Source organism: Zophobas morio, unplaced genomic scaffold, assembly GCF_036711695.1.
Source record: "Zophobas morio isolate AGI-343-1 ecotype UQ-CSIRO unplaced genomic scaffold, CSIRO_AGI_Zmor_V1 ptg000026l, whole genome shotgun sequence".
NCBI classification, from domain to species: Eukaryota; Metazoa; Arthropoda; class Insecta; order Coleoptera; family Tenebrionidae; genus Zophobas; species Zophobas morio.
Genome location: NW_026972131.1, coordinates 12,070,329 through 12,094,155, shown reverse-complemented (window position 1 = coordinate 12,094,155; position 23,827 = coordinate 12,070,329). Strand labels below are relative to the sequence as shown.

Genomic DNA, 23,827 nt, shown 5'->3' with positions numbered 1-23,827 from the left:
CCCAGAATCGTCCGTTAAAATATCGAAATTTTTAGAAATTTTCAAAAATTCGCATTTCGTACTGATTTTTTCGAAAGTGTTGATCCGTGACCATCAACAAACTACATTTTTGGAATCAGCATGTTGAGATCTATGTCTCTGAATTTTTTCAGAATTTTTAGACAACTTTTGTAAAAGTGAAAATTTTCCAATGGTCCCCCCTTCTTCAAATTTCGGCCAAAATTTCACATTTTCGAAACCTAATTAAATACATTTTCCTATAGATTTCGTGCTCTAGAACTCATTTCCGGTTTCGTTTCTTTGATAACTGCAACCGTTTTTCCCGAATCGTCCGTTAAAATATCGAAATTTTTAGAAATTTTCAAAAATTCGCATTTCGTACTGATTTTTTCGAAAGTGTTGATCCCTGACCATCAACACATTACATTTTTGGAATCAGCATGCCGAGATCTATGTGTCTGAATTTTTTCAGAATTTTTAGACAACTTTTGTAAAAGTGAAAATTTACCAATGGTCCCCCCTTCTTCAAATTTCGGCCAAAATTTCACATTTTCGAAACCTAACTAAATACATTTTCCTATAGATTTCGAGTTCTAGAACTCATTTCCGGTTTCGTTTCTTTGATAACTGCGACCGTTTTTCCAGAATCGTCCGTTAAAATATCGAAATTTTTAGAAATTTTCAAAAATTCGCATTTCGTACTGATTCTTTCGAAAGGGTTGATCCGTGACCATCAACACACAACATTTTTGGAATCAGCATGTTGAGATCTATGTCTCTGAATTTTTTCAGAATTTTTAGACAACTTTTTTAAAAGTGAAAATTTTCCAATGGTCCCCCCTTCTTCAAATTTCGGCCAAAATTTCACATTTTCGAAACCTAACTAAATACATTTTCCTATAGATTTCGAGCTCTAGAACTCATTTCCGGCTTCGTTTCTTTGATAACTGCAACCGTTTTTCCAGAATCGTCCGTTAAAATATCGAAATTTTTAGAAATTTTCAAAAATTCGCATTTCGTACTGATTTTTTCGAAAGTGTTGATCCGTGACCATCAACACACTACATTTTTGGAATCAGCATGTTGAGATCTATGTCTCTGAATTTTTTCAGAATTTTTAGACAACTTTTTTAAAAGTGAAAATTTTCCAATGGTCCCTCCTTCTTCAAATTTCGGCCAAAATTTCACATTTTCGAAACCTAACTAAATATATTTTCCTATAGATTTCGAGCTCTAGAACTCATTTCCGGTTTCGTTTCTTTGATAACTGCAACCGTTTTTCCAGAATCGTCCGTTAAAATATCGAAAGTTTTAGAAATTTTCAAAAATTCGCATTTCGTACTGATTTTTTCGAAAGTGTTGATCCGTGACCATCAATACATTACATTTTTGGAATCAGCATGTCGAGATCCATGTGTCTGATGTTTTTCAGAATTTTTAGGCAACTTTTGTGAAAGTGAAAATTTTCCAATGGTCCCCCCTTCTTCAAATTTCGGCCAAAATTTCACATTTTCGAAACCTAACTAAATATATTTTCCTATAGATTTCGAGCTCTAGAACTCATTTCCGGTTTCGTTTCTTTGATAACTGCAACCGTTTTTCCAGAATCGTCCGTTAAAATATCGAAATTTTTACAAATTTTCAAAAATTCGCATTTCGTACTGATTTTTTCGAAAGTGTTGATCCTTGACCATCAATACACTACATTTTTGGAATCAGCATGTGGAGATCTATGTCTCTGAATTTTTTCAGAATTTTTAGACAACTTTTGTAAAAGTGAAAATTTTCCAATGGTCCCCCCTTCTTCAAATTTCGGCCAAAATTTCACATTTTCGAAACCTAACTAAATACATTTTCCTATAGATTTCGAGCTCTAGAACTCATTTCCGGTTTCGTTTCTTTGATAACTGCAATCGTTTTTCCAGAATCGTCCGTTAAAATATCGAAATTTTTAGAAATTTTCAAAAATTCGCATTTCGTATTGATTTTTTCGAAAGTGTTGATCCGTGACCATTAACACACTACATTTTTGGAATCAGCATGTTGAGATCTATGTCTCTGAATTTTTTCAGAATTTTTAAACAGCTTTTTTAAAAGTGAAAATTTTCCAATGGTCCCCCCTTCTTCAAATTTCGGCCAAAATTTCACATTTTCGAAACCTAACTAAATATATTTTCCTATAGATTTCGAGCTCTAGAACTCATTTCCGGTTTCGTTTCTTTGATAACTGCAACCGTTTTTCCAGAATCGTCCGTTAAAATATCGAAATTTTTACAAATTTTCAAAAATTCGCATTTCGTATTGATTTTTTCGAAAGTGTTGATCCTTGACCATCAATACACTACATTTTTGGAATCAGCATGTTGAGATCTATGTCTCTGAATTTTTTCAGAATTTTTAGACAACTTTTGTAAAAGTGAAAATTTTCCAATGGTCCCCCCTTCTTCAAATTTCGGCCAAAATTTCACAGTTTCGAAACCTAACTAAATACATTTTCCTATAGATTTCGAGCTCTAGAACTAATTTCCGGTCTCGTTTCTTTGATGAAGGCAACCGTTTTAACGGAATCGAACGTTTAAATATCGAAATGTTTAGAAATTTTCAAAAATTTGCATTTTGTATTGATTTTTTCGAAAGTGTTGATCCGTGACCATCAACACATTACATTTTTGGAATCAGCATGTCCAGATCTATGTGTCTGAATTTTTTCAGAATTTTTAGACAACTTTTGTAAAAGTGAAAATTTTCCAATGGTCCCCCTTCTTCAAATTTCGGCCAAAATTTCACATTTTCGAAACCTAACTAAATACATTTTCCTATAGATTTCGAGCTCTAGAACTCATTTCCGGTTTCGTTTCTTTGATAACTGCAACTGTTTTTCCAGAATCGTCCGTTAAAATATCGAAATTTTTAGAAATTTTCAAAAATTCGCATTTCGTACTGATTTTTTCGAAAGTGTTGATCCGTGACCATCAACACACTACATTTTTGGAATCAGCATGTCGAGATCTATGTGTCTGAATTTTTTCAGAATTTTTAGACAACTTTTGTAAAAGCGAAAATTTTCCAATGGTCCTTCAAATTTCGGCCAAAATTTCACATTTTCGAAACCTAACTAAATACATTTTCCTATAGATTTCGAGCTCTAGAACTCATTTCCGGTTTCGTTTCTTTGATAACTGAAACGGTTTTTTCAGAATCGTCCGTTAAAATATCGAAATTTTTAGAAATTTTCAAAAATTCGCATTTCGTACTGATTTTTTCGAAAGTGTTGATCCCTGACCATCAACACACTACATTTTTGGAATCAGCATGTTGAGATCTATGTCTCTGAATTTTTTCAGAATTTTTAGACAACTTTTGTAAAAGCGAAAATTTTCCAATGGTCCTTCAAATTTCGGCCAAAATTTCACATTTTCGAAACCTAACTAAATACATTTTCCTATAGATTTCGAGCTCTAGAACTCATTTCCGGTTTCGTTTCTTTGATAACTGCAACCGTTTTTCCAGAATCATCCGTTAAAATATCGAAATTTTTAGAAATAAAAAAAAAAATTACATTTCGTCCCGATTCTTCCGAAAATGTTGCTCCGTGACCATCGATATGCTACATTTTTAGAATCAGCATGTCGAGATCTATGTGTCTGAATTTTTTCAGAATTTTTCGACAACTTTTGAAAAAGTGAAAATTTTCCAATGGTCCCCCCTTCTTCAAATTTCGGCCAAAATTTCACATTTTCGAAACATAACTAAATACATTTTCCTATAGATTTCGAGCTCTAGAACTCATTTCCGGTTTCGTTTCTTTGATAACTGCAACTGTTTTTCCAGAATCGTCCGTTAAAATATCGAAATTTTTAGAAATTTTCAAAAATTCGCATTTCGTACTGATTTTTCGAAAGTGTTGATCCGTGACCATCAACACACTACATTTTTGGAATCAGCATGTTGAGATCTGTCTCTGAATTTTTTCAGAATTTTTAGACAACTTTTGTAAAAGTGAAAATTTTCCAATGGTCCCCCCTTCTTCAAATTTCGGCCAAAATTTCACATGTTCGAAACCTAACTAAATACATTTTCCTATAGATTTCGAGCTCAAGAACTCATTTCCGGTTTCGTTTCTTTGATAACTGCAACCGTTTTTCCAGAATCGTCCGTTAAAATATCGAAATTTTTAGAAATTTTCAAAAATTCGAATTTCGTACAGATTTTTTCGAAAGTGTTGCCCCGTGACCATCAACACACTATATTGTTGGAATCAGCATGTCGAAGTCTACGTCCGTGAATTTTTTCGCAATTTTTAGACTACTTTTTTAAAAGTAAAAATTTTTTCAATGGTCTTGATTAGAACTTCTTAGAAATCTTTAAAAATCGGAAAAAGGAAAATAAAATTGTAATACATACTGATGCACTTCTCCCCTCGAAATCCACACGACGGTGCCGCAATCGGCGGCTGCCCCGCCACCCACTCGATCGTGTCCGTAATATGAAGAACCTACCAACAAACCCATCAATTATCACGTGCCAAACCAAACCACAACCTTGTCCATGACTTCCAATGAAACACAAACACCGACTCAGCACTTCTCCACTCACACCTCCCGACTCATTAATAAATAAAAAACCAACGCCACCGAGTCCCCAGTCCGCCCATCGAAACCATGCAACCCTGCCAAATGTCCCTCCTCTTCATCAGCGGCCTCTTCTCCGTAAGTTCCAACGTTATCCCCACCAAAGAAGAGCAAGCAAACCTCCTAACCGACGTCCAGGAAGTCTTCGAACATGCCAAACTCCTCGTGGACGTGGAGGCCAACTCCACCGACTCGTCCGTGGTCAGCGACGTAACCAAGATGGTCGAAAGAGCCAAAGACAAACTCCGCTTGATCGAACAACTCTCAATTTCAAGTAAGTCGCTTCCCTCCAAATCCCGTCTTCATAGCGCCGTTTCAGGGATGACCTTCACCAGCAACACCGTCTGCATGCTGGAGTCCAAGCACGACATGGAGAAGCTGGCGCGCCTGGGAGCGGCGGAGCTGGAGGCGTGCGTGAGCGGAACCGCGGACGCCGTCGCCGCCAACTCGCTCACTCTCAAGAACAGCACGGGGGCGGCGACGCAGCGGGGGCAGGAGCTGCTGGATACGTTGTATGCGTGCAGTCGCAAGCCGGGGTTGCAGGTGATTTCGTGCTACAAGGATGTTATTGCCAAGGACGTGGCTCCGGTTAAGAGGATGTTATTAGGGGCCATCGAAGCGCACAGAGAAGGACACTTCAGGACGATAGAGATAAGGGACGCGGCTAATAACTGCGTCGACGATGTGATAGGGAGATATAGGGCGAAGATGGCGACTGCTTTGAAAGAAGGGCTGAGTTGTGTTTAATCAGACGGATGTTTTTTTTTTTTAATTTAGGGGGTCGATTTTTGAGTTTTTTGTAGTTATACTGCGGAATGGGACTTACCGGTAATCTTGAGTCGGATCTTTTTAGGGCGAAGATTCCGACGGGGAACAATCCGAATTCTTCGTCTCCGTTGTAGGTTTTACGGGCGATGAGGGTGTAATTACCTTCGGCGTCCCCATTTTCGTCCATGTAAACAATGTATCTGTTGAATGAAGGATTAGGTTGGTTGCATATCGGCTCAAATGAGATGCATTAGTTATGAGATAGTGTTAGATCAGGGCGGTAATTACGGGTCGAATTATGTTCTAGTTAGGGCAGTAATCCGATTAATATGCATGGAAGGCTTAAAAATTAATAAGAATCTCTCGAACGGGTAGTTTACGCTAAATTAATTAAACTCCGGTTGGCTTACTTTCTAAAATACTTTTTTTTTTTAATTTATGTGTGTATTTTGATAAAATTAAACGCTTAATTTTATTACTCTTGTTTGACCCAAAAAAAGGAGCGACAAATGACGGTTTCACCTTCCGAGCTAATTGCTTCCACATTTTTTGTGCCGCAAGCTAAATATGGTGAACACAATTTACTTTTTGTGGTGTTCTGAAAATCTCAATGGCTAGAGTGTGCACAATGTATCCAATTTTTCATTGTACGTGTGTGACAAAAAATAAAGTGCGATAAAATAAATTGTTTCTCTTTGTTTTGGAATCCTTTGACCTGATAAATACCGAAAAGTTGGCGTTTTTTAAACTTTCTAAGTTCTCCAAGCTTAAAAATTTTGGGAGTCGAATTTTTGGAAATATTTAACGTCAAGATTTGGCTTTTGTTCCGACATTTGACCAGTTGAAGATTTCATTTTAATATCGAACTTTACAATTTTAAACATTTAGCAATTTTGCTCTGTAAAAACCTAAAGTTCAAATTTTGAAGCTTCAAGTTTAACGTCGCAATTATGAGATTAAAAAAGCTTAAATTTCCAAATATTTTCTTTATTTTTGAACTTAAAAATTTTAAAATATCGAGCTTTGATATCTAAAAAATCAGACCTTCAAAATTTGAAAGACAAGGAAAAAATCGAACTTATTAAATAATTTAAATTAAGAGAAGATTCTCGAAGCTAATGTTAAAATTCCGAAGTTTTAACAATACTCTCGAAATTTCGATTTTAAAAATTTTAATCTTTAAGTCGAAGCTTAGATATTTTGAAAATTAAATTTTCTAAATTATATAATTCAACAGTTAACATTTTAATGTCGAGGTTCCAAAAGTTGAAAAGTTCAAGATTTAATTTGGAGCTTTAAAAATTTGCGAGCTTTGTGCTATGAAATATTTAAAGTTAGAAAGAAAATTAATGTTGAAATTTTGATAATTGAAATCTTGAAGCTTCTACAGTAACATAGGAATCGCGAAATCTGCAAATAGCTACTTTAATGTCAAGTTTTTAAAACTTTGAAACACCAAGCTTTTATATTTAAAAAATCAGATCTTTAAAATTAGAAAAGCAACATATTTGAAATTCAAAAAGTTAAAAGTGCAAGTTCAGTGCTCTAGATTTTCTGGATATTTTAAATCACAAAGATTCTAGGAGCTCATGTTAAAATTTCAAAATTTTGACCCTACTCTCAAAATTTCAATTTATAAAATTTTAGTCTTTGATTTTTATGAAGATTTGAAAAATAAAAATTTTTGGAACAATTTTATTATTTATTAATTAGATCTTCAAGATAAAGACCAAAATTGTGAAATGTTAAAATCTAAACTTTATAATTAATATTAAAGCTATAAAATGTAAAAAAATCGAAGCTTTTTAAAACCTTTGAACCTCGAAGGTTAGATATTTCGAAAATCGAATTTTCGACATTTAAAGTGGTTTGGTTTTATTGTGCAGGTTCCAAGAGCTGAAAAGTTCAAAATTTTATTTTAGTATTGAACTTTGAAGCTTTAAAAATTTACAAGTTTTGTCTATAAATCTTCAAAGTTAGAAAATTAATGTTGAAATCTTGAAGCTTCAAGAGTAAGATCGAAATTATGAGATTTGAAAAGTCGAAAAGTTTAATACAGACACATTTGATGATTAATCAACCTAAATTTCCAAAAATCTACTTTAATTTCAAGTTTTAAAACTTTAAAACTCCGAGCTTTTATATTAAAAAAATCAGATCTTTAAAATTAGAAAAGCAGCAGATTTGAAATTCAAAAAGTTAAAAGTGCGAGTTCAGTGTTGTAGAATTGAAACGGAGGCCAAGTTTCCGACAATTAAAAAATCCACGTCTGGATATTTCAAATCACGAAGATTCTAGAAACTCATGTTAAAATTTCTAAATTTTGACCCTACTCTCAAAATTTCAATTTTTACAATTTCAATCCTTGATCTTTGTGAAATGAATCCTCAAAATACGAAAAGCCGGAGCTTCGAATTTGAAAATTAAAAAATTTTGGATCAATTTAATTATTTATTAATTAGATCTTCAAGATAAAGACCAAAATTGTGAAATGTGAAAATCTAAACTTCATAATTAATATTAAAGCTATAAAATGTAAAAAAATCGAAGCTTTTTAAAACCTTTGAAGCTCGAAGGTTAGATATTTCGAAAATCGAGTGAAGATTTGGTTTTAATGTGGAGGTTCCAAGAGCTGAAAAGTTCAAGATTTTATTTTAGCATTGAACTTTGAAGCTTTAAAAATTTACAAGTTTTGTCTATAAATTTCAAAGTTAGAAAATTAATCTTGAAATTTTGACACTTGCAATCCTAAAGGTTCAAGAGTAACATCGAAACCACGAGATTTGAATATTGGAAGAGTTTAATACAGGAAAAATTTGGTGTTTGATAAGCTGAAATCCCCAAATATCTACTCTAATTTGAAAATCCCAAGTTTCGATTTTCAAAAAAAAAAATCAGAGCGTCAAAATATGAAATGTGAAAAGTCACAGATCTGAAATTCAAAAAGTCAAAAAATACGAGTTCAGTGTTTTAAATTTGAAACTCACGTTGAATTTTCCATAACTAAAAACTCACAGATTTGAGATTAATATTAAATATGTTTTAAATAAAAAAACTCTCAAAATTTTGACATTCTCGAAGTTTTAACGTTTTAAAATTTTAATGTTTGGCCTTGAGGAAAATAAATCCTCAAAATTTGAAAAGTGGCAGCATCGAATTTTTAAAATAAAAAATTTTGGGTTAATTTTATTAGGGTGATTAAATTTGTAACAGTCTTGATGTCAAAATTGTGAAATGAGAAAATTTAAATTCCCTAATTAAATATACAAAAATCGAAGCTTTTAAAGTCAATATTTGGTTTTAATATCCAGGTTCCAAGAGAGAGGGAGTTGAAAAGTTGAAGATTTTATTTTAGCATTGCTATAATCTTGAAGATTTAAGAAAAATATCGAAACTGTGAGATTTGAAAACTCGAAGAGTTTAATACAGAAATATTTGATACATAACAAGCTGAAATCTCCAAACATTTACTTTAATTTCGAGACTTAAAAGCTCTAAAATTCCAAGCTTTGATCTTTAAAAAAACCAGAGCTTCAAAATTTGAAAAGTAATATAAAAGTAGAAACTTCAAAATTATCATTGAAATTAAAAAAATCCAAAAAATCGAATCTCAAGTTCTCCAAGCTTAAAAATTTTGGAAATCAAATTTTTGAAAACATTGAACGTCAAGATATGGTTTAGTGCCGAGGTTCCGAAATTTGAAAAGTTGAAAATTTCATTTTATTATCGAATGTTGCACCAATTTTGTTCTATAGAAACCCGAAGTTCAAAATTAAAGTTAAAACTTCGATAACTGAAACTTTGAAGTTTCAAGATTAAGCTCGCACCAATGGGATTTAAAAAGCTGAAATTTCCAAATGTATACTTTTATGTCGAAGTTTAAAAAATTTAAAATACGAAGCTTTGAGACTTACAGCATATGAATTTCAGAGCTTAGATGGATATTTCAAAAACCGAATTTTCAAAATTTAAAAATGCTGCAACATTTAGCGTCAAGATTTGGTTTTAATGTCGAGGTTCCAAGAGTTGAAAAGTTCACGATTTTATTTTAGAATTGAACTTTGGAGCTTTGAAAATTTATATGTTTTGTCTATAAATCTTCAAAGTTAGAAAATCAATGTTGAAATCTTGAAGCTTCAAGAGTAACATCGAAATTATGAGATTTGAAAAGTCGAAAAGTTTAATACAGACACATTTGATGTTTAATCAACCTAAATTTCCAAAAATCTACTTTAATTTCAAGTTTTAAAACTTTAAAACTCCGAGCTTTTATATTAAAAAAATCAGATCTTTAAAATTAGAAAAGCCGCAGATTTGAAATTCAAAAAGTTAAAAGTGCGAGTTCAGTGTTGTAGATTTGAAACGGAGGCCAAGTTTCCGACAATTAAAAAATCCACGTCTGGATATTTCAAATCACGAAGATTCTAGAAACTCATGTTAAAATTTCTAAATTTTGACCCTACTCTCAAAATTTCAATTTTTACAATTTCAATCCTTGATCTTTGTGAAATGAATCCTCAAAATACGAAAAGTTGGAACTTCGAATTTGAAAATTAAAAATTTTTTGATCAATTTTATTATTTATTAATTAGATCTTCAAGATAAACGAGAAAATTGTGAAATGTGAAAATCTAAACTTCATAATTAATATTAAAGGTATAAAATGTAAAAAAATCGAAGCTTTTTAAAACCTTTGAAGCTCGAAGTTTAGATATTTCGAAAATCGAATTTTCGACATTTAAAGTGGTTTGGTTTTATTGTGCAGGTTCCAAGAGCTGAAAAGTTCAAAATTTTATTTTAGTATTGAACTTTGAAGCTTTAAAAATTTACAAGTTTTGTCTATAAATCTTCAAAGTTAGAAAATTAATGTTGAAATCTTGAAGCTTCAAGAGTAACATCGAAATTATGAGATTTGAAAAGTCGAAAAGTTTAATACAGACACATTTGATGATTAATCAACCTAAATTTCCAAAAATCTACTTTAATTTCAAGTTTTAAAACTTTAAAACTCCGAGCTTTTATATTAAAAAAATCAGATCTTTAAAATTAGAAAAGCAGCAGATTTGAAATTCAAAAAGTTAAAAGTGCGAGTTCAGTGTTGTAGAATTGAAACGGAGGCCAAGTTTCCGACAATTAAAAAATCCACGTCTGGATATTTCAAATCACGAAGATTCTAGAAACTCATGTTAAAATTTCTAAATTTTGACCCTACTCTCAAAATTTCAATTTTTACAATTTCAATCCTTGATCTTTGTGAAATGAATCCTCAAAATACGAAAAGCCGGAGCTTCGAATTTGAAAATTAAAAAATTTTGGATCAATTTAATTATTTATTAATTAGATCTTCAAGATAAAGACCAAAATTGTGAAATGTGAAAATCTAAACTTCATAATTAATATTAAAGCTATAAAATGTAAAAAAATCGAAGCTTTTTAAAACCTTTGAAGCTCGAAGGTTAGATATTTCGAAAATCGAGTGAAGATTTGGTTTTAATGTGGAGGTTCCAAGAGCTGAAAAGTTCAAGATTTTATTTTAGCATTGAACTTTGAAGCTTTAAAAATTTACAAGTTTTGTCTATAAATTTCAAAGTTAGAAAATTAATCTTGAAATTTTGACACTTGCAATCCTAAAGGTTCAAGAGTAACATCGAAACCACGAGATTTGAATATTGGAAGAGTTTAATACAGGAAAAATTTGGTGTTTGATAAGCTGAAATCCCCAAATATCTACTCTAATTTGAAAATCCCAAGTTTCGATTTTCAAAAAAAAAAAATCAGAGCGTCAAAATATGAAATGTGAAAAGTCACAGATCTGAAATTCAAAAAGTCAAAAAATACGAGTTCAGTGTTTTAAATTTGAAACTCACGTTGAATTTTCCATAACTAAAAACTCACAGATTTGAGATTAATATTAAATATGTTTTAAATAAAAAAACTCTCAAAATTTTGACATTCTCGAAGTTTTAACGTTTTAAAATTTTAATGTTTGGCCTTGAGGAAAATAAATCCTCAAAATTTGAAAAGTGGCAGCATCGAATTTTTAAAATAAAAAATTTTGGGTTAATTTTATTAGGGTGATTAAATTTGTAACAGTCTTGATGTCAAAATTGTGAAATGAGAAAATTTAAATTCCCTAATTAAATATACAAAAATCGAAGCTTTTAAAGTCAATATTTGGTTTTAATATCCAGGTTCCAAGAGAGAGGGAGTTGAAAAGTTGAAGATTTTATTTTAGCATTGCTATAATCTTGAAGATTTAAGAAAAATATCGAAACTGTGAGATTTGAAAACTCGAAGAGTTTAATACAGAAATATTTGATACATAACAAGCTGAAATCTCCAAACATTTACTTTAATTTCGAGACTTAAAAGCTCTAAAATTCCAAGCTTTGATCTTTAAAAAAACCAGAGCTTCAAAATTTGAAAAGTAATATAAAAGTAGAAACTTCAAAATTATCATTGAAATTAAAAAAATCCAAAAAATCGAATCTCAAGTTCTCCAAGCTTAAAAATTTTGGAAATCAAATTTTTGAAAACATTGAACGTCAAGATATGGTTTAGTGCCGAGGTTCCGAAATTTGAAAAGTTGAAAATTTCATTTTATTATCGAATGTTGCACCAATTTTGTTCTATAGAAACCCGAAGTTCAAAATTAAAGTTAAAACTTCGATAACTGAAACTTTGAAGTTTCAAGATTAAGCTCGCACCAATGGGATTTAAAAAGCTGAAATTTCCAAATGTATACTTTTATGTCGAAGTTTAAAAAATTTAAAATACGAAGCTTTGAGACTTACAGCATATGAATTTCAGAGCTTAGATGGATATTTCAAAAACCGAATTTTCAAAATTTAAAAATGCTGCAACATTTAGCGTCAAGATTTGGTTTTAATGTCGAGGTTCCAAGAGTTGAAAAGTTCACGATTTTATTTTAGAATTGAACTTTGGAGCTTTGAAAATTTATATGTTTTGTCTATAAATCTTCAAAGTTAGAAAATCAATGTTGAAATCTTGAAGCTTCAAGAGTAACATCGAAATTATGAGATTTGAAAAGTCGAAAAGTTTAATACAGACACATTTGATGTTTAATCAACCTAAATTTCCAAAAATCTACTTTAATTTCAAGTTTTAAAACTTTAAAACTCCGAGCTTTTATATTAAAAAAATCAGATCTTTAAAATTAGAAAAGCCGCAGATTTGAAATTCAAAAAGTTAAAAGTGCGAGTTCAGTGTTGTAGATTTGAAACGGAGGCCAAGTTTCCGACAATTAAAAAATCCACGTCTGGATATTTCAAATCACGAAGATTCTAGAAACTCATGTTAAAATTTCTAAATTTTGACCCTACTCTCAAAATTTCAATTTTTACAATTTCAATCCTTGATCTTTGTGAAATGAATCCTCAAAATACGAAAAGTTGGAACTTCGAATTTGAAAATTAAAAATTTTTTGATCAATTTTATTATTTATTAATTAGATCTTCAAGATAAACGAGAAAATTGTGAAATGTGAAAATCTAAACTTCATAATTAATATTAAAGGTATAAAATGTAAAAAAATCGAAGCTTTTTAAAACCTTTGAAGCTCGAAGTATAGATATTTCGAAAATCGAATTTTCGACATTTAAAGTGAAGATTTGGTTTTAATGTGGAGGTTCCAAGAGTCGAAAAGTTCAAAATTTTATTTTAGTATTGAACTTTGGAGCTTTAAAAATTTATACGTTTTGTCTATAAATCTTCAAAGTTAGAAAATTAATGTTGAAATCTTGAAGCTTCAAGAGTAACATCGAAATTATGAGATTTGAAAAGTCGAAAAGTTTAATACAGACACATTTGATGTTTAATCAACCTAAATTTCCAAAAATCTACTTTAATTTCAAGTTTTAAAACTTTAAAACTCCGAGCTTTTATATTAAAATAATCAGATCTTTAAAATTAGAAAAGCCGCAGATTTGAAATTCAAAAAGTTAAAAGTGCGAGTTCAGTCTTGTAGATTTGAAACGGATGCCAAGTTTCCGACAATTAAAAAATCCACGTCTGGATATTTTAAATCACGAAGACTCTAGAAACTCATATTAAAATTTCTAAACTTTGACCCTACTCTCAAAATTTCAATTTTTACAATTTTAATCTTTGATCTTTATGAAATGAATCCTCAAGATACGAAAAGTCGGAGCTTCGAATTTGAAAATTAAAAATTTTTGGATCAATTTTATTATCCATTAATTAGATCTTCAAGATAAACGAGAAAATTGTGAAATGTGAAAATCTAAACTTCATAATTAATATTAAAGCTATAAAATGTAAAAAAATCGAAGCTTTTTAAAACCTTTGAAGCTCGAAGCATAGATATTTCGAAAATAGAATTTTCGACATTTAAAGTGACGATTTGGTTTTAATGTGCAGGTTCCAAGAGTTGAAAAATTCAAAATTTTATTTTAGTATTGAACTTTGAAGCTTTAAAAATTTACAAGTTTTGTCTATAAATCTTCAAAGTTAGAAAATTAATGTTGAAATCTTGAAGCTTTAAGAGTAACATCCAAATTATGAGATTTGAAAAGTCGAAAAGTTTAATACAGATACGTTTGATGTTTAATCAAGCTAAATTTCCAAAAATCTACTTTAATTTCAAATTTTAAAACTTTAAAACTCCGAGCTTTTATATTAAAAAAAATCAGATTTTTAAAATTAGAAATGCCGCAGATTTGAAATTCAAAAAGTTAAAAGTGCGAGTTCAGTGTTGTAGATTTGAAACGGAGGTCAAGTTTCCGACAATTAAAAAAATCCACGTCTGGATATTTCAAATCACGAAGAGTCTAGAAACTTATATTAAAATTTCTAAACTTTGACTCTACTCTCAAAATTTCAATTTTTACAATTTTAATCTTTGATCTTTGTGAAATGAATCCTCAAGATACGAAAAGTCGGAGCTTCGAATTTGAAAACTAAAAATTTTTTGATCAATTTTATTATTTATTAATTAGATCTTCATGATAAAGACCAAAATTGTGAAATGTGAAAATCTAAACTTCATAATTAATATTAAAGCTATAAAATGTAAAAAAATCGAAGCTTTTTAAAACCTTTGAAGCTCGAAGCTTAGATATTTCGAAAATCGAATTTTCGATATTTATAAAAGTGAAGATTTGGTTTTAATGTGGAGGTTCCAAGAGCTGAAAAATTCAAAATTTTATTTTAGTATTGAACTTTGAAGCTTTAAAAATTTACAAGTTTTGTCTATCAATTTCAACGTTAGAAAATTAATCTTGAAATTTTGACACTTGAAATCCTAAAGGTTCAAGAGTAACATCGAAACCACGAGATTTGAATAGTGGAAGAGTTTAATACAGGAAAAATTTGGTGTTTGATAAGCTGAAATCTCCAAATATCTACTCTAATTTGAAAATCCCAAGTTTCAATTAAAAAAAAAAATCAGAGCGTCAAAATATGAAATTTGAAAAGTCACAGATCTGAAATTCAAAAAGTCAAAAAATACGAGTTCAGTGTTTTAAATTTGAAACTCACGTTGAATTTTCCATAACTAAAAACTCAAAGATTTGAAATTAATATTAAATATATTTTAAATAAAAAATCTCTCAAAATTTTGACATTATTCTCGAAGTTTTAACGTTTTAAAATTTTAATGTTTGGCCTTGAGGAAAATAAATCCTCAAAATTTGAAAAGTGGCAGCATCTAATTTTTAAAATAAAAAATTTTGGGTTAATTTTATTAGGGTGATTAAATTTGTAACAGTCTTGATGTCAAAATTGTGAAATGAGAAAATTTAAATTCCCTAATTAAATATACAAAAATCGAAGCTTTTAAAGTCAATATTTGGTTTTAATATCCAGGTTCCAAGAGAGAGGGAGTTGAAAAGTTGAAGATTTTATTTTAGCATTGCTATAATCTTGAAGATTTAAGAAAAATATCGAAACTGTGAGATTTGAAAACTCGAAGAGTTTAATACAGAAATATTTGATACATAACAAGCTGAAATCTCCAAACATTTACTTTAATTTCGAGACTTAAAAGCTCTAAAATTCCAAGCTTTGATCTTTAAAAAAACCAGAGCTTCAAAATTTGAAAAGTAATATAAAAGTAGAAACTTCAAAATTATCATTGAAATTAAAAAAATCCAAAAAATCGAATCTCAAGTTCTCCAAGCTTAAAAATTTTGGAAATCAAATTTTTGAAAACATTGAACGTCAAGATATGGTTTAGTGCCGAGGTTCCGAAATTTGAAAAGTTGAAAATTTCATTTTATTATCGAATGTTGCACCAATTTTGTTCTATAGAAACCCGAAGTTCAAAATTAAAGTTAAAACTTCGATAACTGAAACTTTGAAGTTTCAAGATTAAGCTCGCACCAATGGGATTTAAAAAGCTGAAATTTCCAAATGTATACTTTTATGTCGAAGTTTAAAAAATTTAAAATACGAAGCTTTGAGACTTACAGCATATGAATTTCAGAGCTTAGATGGATATTTCAAAAACCGAATTTTCAAAATTTAAAAATGCTGCAACATTTAGCGTCAAGATTTGGTTTTAATGTCGAGGTTCCAAGAGTTGAAAAGTTCACGATTTTATTTTAGAATTGAACTTTGGAGCTTTGAAAATTTATATGTTTTGTCTATAAATCTTCAAAGTTAGAAAATCAATGTTGAAATCTTGAAGCTTCAAGAGTAACATCGAAATTATGAGATTTGAAAAGTCGAAAAGTTTAATACAGACACATTTGATGTTTAATCAACCTAAATTTCCAAAAATCTACTTTAATTTCAAGTTTTAAAACTTTAAAACTCCGAGCTTTTATATTAAAAAAATCAGATCTTTAAAATTAGAAAAGCCGCAGATTTGAAATTCAAAAAGTTAAAAGTGCGAGTTCAGTGTTGTAGATTTGAAACGGAGGCCAAGTTTCCGACAATTAAAAAATCCACGTCTGGATATTTCAAATCACGAAGATTCTAGAAACTCATGTTAAAATTTCTAAATTTTGACCCTACTCTCAAAATTTCAATTTTTACAATTTCAATCCTTGATCTTTGTGAAATGAATCCTCAAAATACGAAAAGTTGGAACTTCGAATTTTAAAATAAAAATTTTTGGGTTAATTTTATTAGGGTGATTAAATTTGTAACAGTCTTGATGTGACCTAAATTGAATTAGATCTTTAAGATCAATGTCAAAATTGTGAAATGAGAAAATTTAAATTCCCTAATTAAATATACAAAAATCGAAGCTTTTAAAGTCAAGATTTGGTTTTAATGTCCAGGTTCCAAGAGAGAGGAAGTTGAAAAGTTGAAGATTTTATTTTAGCATTGCTATAATCTTGAAGATTTAAGAAAAATATCGAAACTGTGAGATTTGAAAACTCGAAGAGTTTAATACAGAAATATTTGATACATAACAAGCTGAAATCTCCAAACATTTACTTTAATTTCGAGACTTGAAAGCTCTAAAACCCGAAGTTCAAAATTAAAGTTAAAACTTCGATAAAAGAAACTTTGAAGTTTCAAGATTAAGCTCGCACCAATGGGATTTAAAAAGCTGAAATTTCCAAATATATACTTTTATGTCGAAGTTTAAAAACTTTAAAATGCGGAGCTTTGAGACTTAAAGCATATGAATTTCGGAGCTTAGATGGATATTTCAAGAACCGAATTTTCAAAATTTAAAAATGCTGCAACATTTAGCGTCAAGATTTGGTTTTAACGTCGAGGTTCCAAGAGTTGAAAAGTTCAAGATTTTATTTTAGTATTGAACTTTGGAGCTTTAAAAATTTACAAGTTAGAAAATTAATGTTAAAATTTTGACACCTGAAATCTTGAAGATTCAAAAGGACGATCGGAACTTTGAGACATGAAAATTTGACATTTAAAGAATAAAAAAAATTGAATTTATTTTATATAGAGTGATTAAATTTGCAGCACACCTGACCTGACCTAAATTGGATTAGATCTTCAAAATCAATGTCAAAATTGTGAGTTTTATAATTAATATTCAAGCTAAAAATGTAAAGAAATCGAATTTCCAATTTCCAAGAGTTGAAACTTTCAAATTCGGTGCTTTGATTTTTAAAAAATCAGATGTTCAAAATTTGAAAATCAACAAATTTGTGGATTTTGACCTAATGTAAAAAAAGATTTAAAAATTGGGAGTTTTGAAGTTCGAAAAATTAAAAATTTTGCATTTATGTTAGTTTTGATAATTGAGCTTACTTGACCTGACCTGATCTGATCTGACCTGACCTGACCTGACCATTATTTAATAAACTTAGACTAAACATCAGCAAAAAAAAGCTGAAAATTTCCCTGACGTGCACGAGTGTTGCTCACATTATCTTTACCATTCCTATCACGTCTTTAAATTGTTTGCTTCCAGTTTTGTTTTATATGTTCATACTAATGTACAACTTTTCGTAATAAAAGCACAATAAAAAACACCATAATGAACCCAAAATCCCGCTAAACACGCCGCAGTTATTTACAAACACTGGACGAATTCCCACTTATCCCATTTTACAACATCCAATACGTTTTTTACGGTATGGTAAGCGGAAACAAAAAGCCAAACGATTTTACGTTCGGTTTTGTGATTTTATCCTATCAGCACGACATTTCACGTTGCAAAATTACCATAACAACGAGCTGACAATGTTTTCTTCTGTAATCCATCTATCACCCGCTCTCGCGCAGCCAAACAAAGCATAATGTAGAAAATTTAAAGTAATAGGGGTCTTGGCTTTTATTGCGGTGTTTAAATCCCCCGCTGTGTTGAGTTTTATATACCTAAAATAATTTTCATTTTTAATGCGAGTGGCTTGGAGTTGAAGTAGCAATTTCGACTGACCGACCATAGAAGAATATTTGTGCTCAATCAATAATGATAATTAAACGCTTTAAATTTTCAAGTTTTACTTTCAGGGGAGTTATGAAGGAAATTTAATGATGTCTCGTTAAGCGAATTTGCTTCATTGCTCTCGCTTTTCTTTAATTATGGTCTACTGTGTAATTATTTGTCGGGTTTTTTCTTGAATTTAGTTGGTTTGAGTCTTACCCCATTGCACTTTTGTAGTGAGTTTCTTTCATGTGGTCGACGATGGCGGTGCCGTTTCTGGGGTCCCCGCCCTCGTCCAGGACTTCCAGGAGGGCTTTGGTGTAGAGGTGAACGGCGTCGTATAAATAGGCCGCTTCGGCTCTTATCTGAAAAATATTTTTGTTGTATGACAGTTGATACAATTGTTTTAATTAATTAATTTATCTGAAATTTAATTTACAGTTTGCAGAGATTTAATGAAAATCGTTTTGTGTCTTGAAAGGATAATAAAGTGTCGGAAACAGTTCCCTCTTTGTAGCTAATTAAGTGCTTTGTTTCCAATAACTTTTATGGAAATAGTCTTGCTAATTAAATTTTAATTGCAAAAGCACTTATTTTTGAGTAAGGATAAAATTAACATTCTGTAAACACGAAATTTCGCGCTAGGTTCCTATTTATAATCCAGATTCCAACGCTTTCTGATTACCCTTAATATCATAATCCTCTTTAATAACATTATTTTTCTTTTTATTTTTCTTAGCGCTCCCCAGCTCGCTATTTCACCGGATTTTGTTCCGGAAACAATAACAGAGACTGAGATTTTTTCGAGCTCGAGCGATATTTTTGGAAATTATCAAGTATTAAAAAATGCAACACTAGCTGAAATTTGCACAACGCTTTAAAAAACAACCCAAGGAATTGCGAGTTCACAACAAAAAACAAGCGCCGTCCGGAATAACAAAACTGCTCTCCGTGGTGTAATTTGCATGCCTGTTGAATCAGCTGGTAAATGGAAAACGCCACAAAATGCAAATGCAACTGGATGGAAAAAGAGTTAACTTAGCGATCAGCACGTTAAAATGCAAGCCGACACCGTATCATTGTTTCGGGTTTTAGTTTGCTAATTAAAAGGGGAAACTGCCTTAATTTTGAACGGAGTTTAGAGAAAACGGTCGTGATATTTATGCTCGAACTCCCTCACAACAAGCGAATAACACCCTCGGTTTGACAATATTATTTCGTGTTACCTAAATCCCGAAAAGGGGTTTATTACGCAAAAATGGGGCTCGCATTTCAAGTCTATTCATGATCTATGAATAGACGGCTACTTAAGCGTTCTTACCCGTTTTGATCCCCCGACGAAGCTAAGCGGATTGGGAAAATTAAAAGGTGGTCGCTCCATATAAGAATTCACAAGTATTGCAAAGTTTTCAAAGCCCACGGGACTCGAAGGAACCACGCCGAGATAATTTCTGAATGCCCTTTGAGCCACTGGATCCGTTTCATCCCTGAGTAGACCCCGTAAATACTTCGAGGGGTTTTTGCTGTCGTACTGCTCGATGTCCACCCCCAGCACGAAATATTCCCCTAGGAGAAAACAGCTTGAAATTTTTTCGAAAAAATTAACAACCTTGACCCTAAAAACCGGACTCCGGTGTTCTACCTCGTCTATAACTCACCGCCAGCTTTGCTAGTAAAACTCTTCTGCAATAATTCGTACAGTTAAGCGAAGCCGGCTGGATTCCGGGTTACCGGAAATCACACCGGATGCTGGAGCAACGTCCGGATATGTGATTTAATCTGCGTCCTTTCCATCAATATAGGAACATTGATACGTTTTGAGTGAGTAGTCGGTGGCATGTTGATACCGGAGCCGAGCTCCGGAATGCTCCGGATATGTAACGAAGTGGTTTACGTCACAACAGATATACATTTATATAGGCACGACGAGAAAGGACTTCGATCGATCGAAAATTATTATTATTGCAAAATTTCGTTACGTAAAGCGCTACCGGACTAAATTTTGACTTTTTTGACGTTATTGGATTCATAAATAAAACGAAAGGGTCATAAGTGTGCTGAAATGCTTTAACTACACCGGTTACAAACCTTTATCGAACAGTTTCTTCTCTTCCATTGCGACCATGAGGCCCAAATGTTCGTAGTGGTGCCCCAAAATTACGAAAACTGCAACAATTAAGCGAGATTTATAAGCAAACTTCGCACATTACAAATCGTGCGGTGGTTATCGTAGCAAGTAGTTCTAGTGCACGTTTTAGGTTATGTTAATTCGAGTTTTATCGGACGTTTTGAAACAAAAATAACGCGATAAATTTTAAATTAAAACACACTTGTAAAACATACAAAAATTGCTACATTTTCTCGGATAAAACTACTAATCAGCAAGAACTGTATAAATCAGTTAAAAGAGAGCTTTCTGAAAGAGTAACTAACTACAAAAAGAGTGGATCTTCATAATTTAATGACTCATTTAAACGTCTTCGTTAAGAATCTGCTCGATTCTTGCTGAGTCACTTTGTATTATATTTAATTTAATCATAAAAAAATTGTCTTCCTTTCACTTTGGAAGAAGCACAGCAGAATCAGGTGACAAATTATAGAGGTATATAGATACTTTGCAAGTCAGCATGGTTTTGTGAAAAAAAATCGACAATTATAAATTTAGCTGTATTTTGCCAATATACCGGGTGTCTGGAAAATGCCGAATTAACTCTCCGCTACGTTCTTAACAATCAACTGGTGAGTCTGGGAAAATAGTAAAAACATCCTTCTCATATTTTTAAAGTTTAACAAAAATCAAAAATTGTCAAAGTTTTCAAAATTCCACGTTTCAAATGTTCGTAGTTAATTTTAGGTGCTCGGGTGCTTTATTTTCGGATAAATTTAAAGAAATGTGGTGTTTTGTTGCCGGATGAACTTGAAAAATCTTTTTTGCACTCATGACCTTTTTTGATAGCTTTCGCGCATTCACCAGAGTGCGGGAGGTCGAACTTCCCGCACACGTGCATTTAACTTCCCGTTGCCATGGGAACCTTAAAATACTCGGGTAGTGTCAACATTGTGACGTGTTGACGGCGCTGTCAATGGCGTTGTTTATAAATAACTCACAGTTAATCTCTTCAGTTTAAAGGTTTATTCGTCGCAAAAAATATTGTACACAACACGTTCGTGAGCCTGCTTCCCGCATTCACGCAAATGCGGCACTCCCTTCGGTCGTGCCTCAAACAAGCGTTCATGCGGGAAGCAGGCTATCCCGAACTAGTTGCGTAAATTACTATTGAGCTTTTAGTGTTTTATTTTTTATGGATTTGAAAAAGTCTTGAGTGCCACAGTGTTTTTGTTTTTTTAATTTGGGAGACCCTTGGGTATTATTTTGGGCGCCTATGGAGATTTTTTCTGTAAACTATATTAATTTTGGCAGATGATACAGCCTCTAAGAAAATAGAGGGTGGGTGGGCGGGGTTACTGCTTGCTTATAATATAAGACTCTATAAATTCGGCCCTCTCCTTTATTCATTTCACTGAATTATTTTATTTATTGAAAAATGGGAATAAAATTTTGATAAATGGTAGAATCTAAGATTTAAAATAAAGTCAAAAGTGGCCCCGCCCACCCACCCCTATTATGTTTTGGTCAATCATTTTAATGCCACTGCGAAAGTTGAATTTTATGTTTAGAAATAACAGAATCTAAGATTACATTTTTTTAAATAAAATTTTGCTTCTAAAATATTGCTTTCTTATAAAAGGCTTTGTAGAAACAAGTCAAAATTAGCCCATCCACTCCTTTTCTCATTTTTTTGTCTTTTGAAATAAGAACTAAATCTTATAGCATATGTACTGAATAATTTTTTGTTTCTGAAATAAGAACTAATTATTATAGCATATGTACTGAATAATTAACCCCGCCCATGAACCACGCCTCCATTTCCGTGATTCATTTTATCTGATGTGAATGACAGGTGGATTTTTTACTGAGCAGAAATAAAATCGTTATAATGAAAACGGCACGAGTGGGCGGGATTAGTATTTGCTCAGATAAGACTAATTTTGGCAGATGATACACCCTCTAAGAAAATAAAGGCTGGGTGGGCGGAGCTAGTACTTGTTGACACAACACCGAACAATATTAGGAGTAGTTATATTTAAAACAATATTGGGGACTTTGTTGTTCCATTTTTGGAAAATTTAGACCTGACCTGGTTATGATTTAATTTTTTTTTGAAAATTTAAAAAAATTATGATGTTAATTATATCATTATATTCCGGCTTGGAAAGAATTTTAAAGTGCTTTGGAGCCTCTAGTGTCTTTTCTACTAACAATTTAATTAAATTTCTATTAGGATATATCATTTGCTAAAATCAGTCTTATTTTAGCTAGTACCACCCACCAGCTAGTAGGTGCCAAGACAAGACTGATTTTGGCGAATGACATACCTTCTAAGAAAAGAAAGGACGGGTGGGCGGGGCTAGTACCTGCTAAGATGAGACTGACTTTTGCAAATAAAATATTCTCTAAGAAAAGAGAGGGTGGGTGGGTGGGTGGGACCTGTGCCTGCTAAGATAAGACTGATCTTAGCTAGTACCTGCTAAGATAAGACTGATCTTAGCTAGTACCTTCTAAGATTGATTTTTGCAAATAAAATATACTTATACTATACTCTAAGAAAAGAGAGGGTGGGTGGGTGGGGCTATTGCCTGCTAAGATAAGATTGATCTTAGCTAGTGCCTGCTAAGATAAGACTGATCATAGCTAGTATCTCCTAAGATGTAACTGATTTTTGCAAATAAGATATCCTCTAACAAAAGAGAGGGTGGGTGGGTGGGGCTAGTTCGTGCTAAGGTAAGACTGATTTTAGCTAGTAACTCCTAAGATAAGACTGATTTTTGCAAATAACATATCCTCTAAGAAAAGAGAGGGTGGGTGGGTGGGGCTAGTGCCTGCTAAGATGATACTCATCTTAGCGAGTACCTCTTAAGATAAGACTGACTTTTGCAAATAACATATCTTCTAAGAAAAGAGAGGGTGAGTGGGTAGGACTAGTTCCTGCTAAGGTAAGACAGATCTTAGCTAGTAACTCATAAGATAAGACTGATCTTAGCTAGTGCTTGCTAAGATAAGACTGATCTTAGCTAGCGCTTGACAAGATAAGATTGATTTTTGCAAATAAAATATTCTCTAAGAAAAGAGAGGGTGGGTGGGTGGGGCTAGTGCCTGCTAAGATGAGACTCATCTTACCGAGTACCTCTTAAGATAAAACTGACTTTTGCAAATAACATATCTTCTAAGAAAAGAGAGGGTGAGTGGGTAGGGCTAGTGCCTGCTAAGATAAGACCGATCTTAGCGAGTACCTCCTAAAGGCCGTGTGACACGATGCTAAATTTATGACAAATTTTTGTACGAAATTTAGTTCGAAAAAATGTAACTAAATTTACAACTAAACAATATATCTCCTGTATGCCACCTTACTAAATTCTCTTGTAAATTTACCATTCGCGCATGCGTAGTGAGTGAAAATTTTCGGGAATTTAAGAAATAGTGTTGGTAATGGTGATTGGTAAGGTGCGTTTTTCAACATAACCTCTGTGACATAAC

The 23,827-nt window shown here is 31.9% G+C and overlaps 2 protein-coding genes across 2 annotated transcripts in view; one reads left to right on the top strand and one right to left on the bottom strand.

The window, feature by feature from the left end:
* LOC135136269 (guanylate cyclase 32E) overlaps window positions 1-23,827 on the bottom strand; it is a 130,914-nt gene that overhangs the window by 39,329 nt on the left and 67,758 nt on the right. The window contains exons 5-9 of the mRNA XM_064065477.1: window positions 20,320-20,397; window positions 19,553-19,797; window positions 18,451-18,596; window positions 5,458-5,599; window positions 4,405-4,495 (exon numbers count right to left, since the gene is read on the bottom strand). Of these exons, the coding sequence (XP_063921547.1) occupies window positions 4,405-4,495; window positions 5,458-5,599; window positions 18,451-18,596; window positions 19,553-19,797; window positions 20,320-20,397 (702 nt within the window). The remainder of the gene's footprint in view (window positions 1-4,404; window positions 4,496-5,457; window positions 5,600-18,450; window positions 18,597-19,552; window positions 19,798-20,319; window positions 20,398-23,827) is intronic.
* LOC135136270 (uncharacterized) lies at window positions 4,489-5,380 on the top strand. The gene is made up of 2 exons (XM_064065478.1): window positions 4,489-4,905; window positions 4,951-5,380. Exons 1-2 carry the CDS (start codon window positions 4,662-4,664, stop codon window positions 5,376-5,378), a joined length of 672 nt encoding a protein of 223 aa, XP_063921548.1. The 5' UTR covers window positions 4,489-4,661; the 3' UTR covers window positions 5,379-5,380.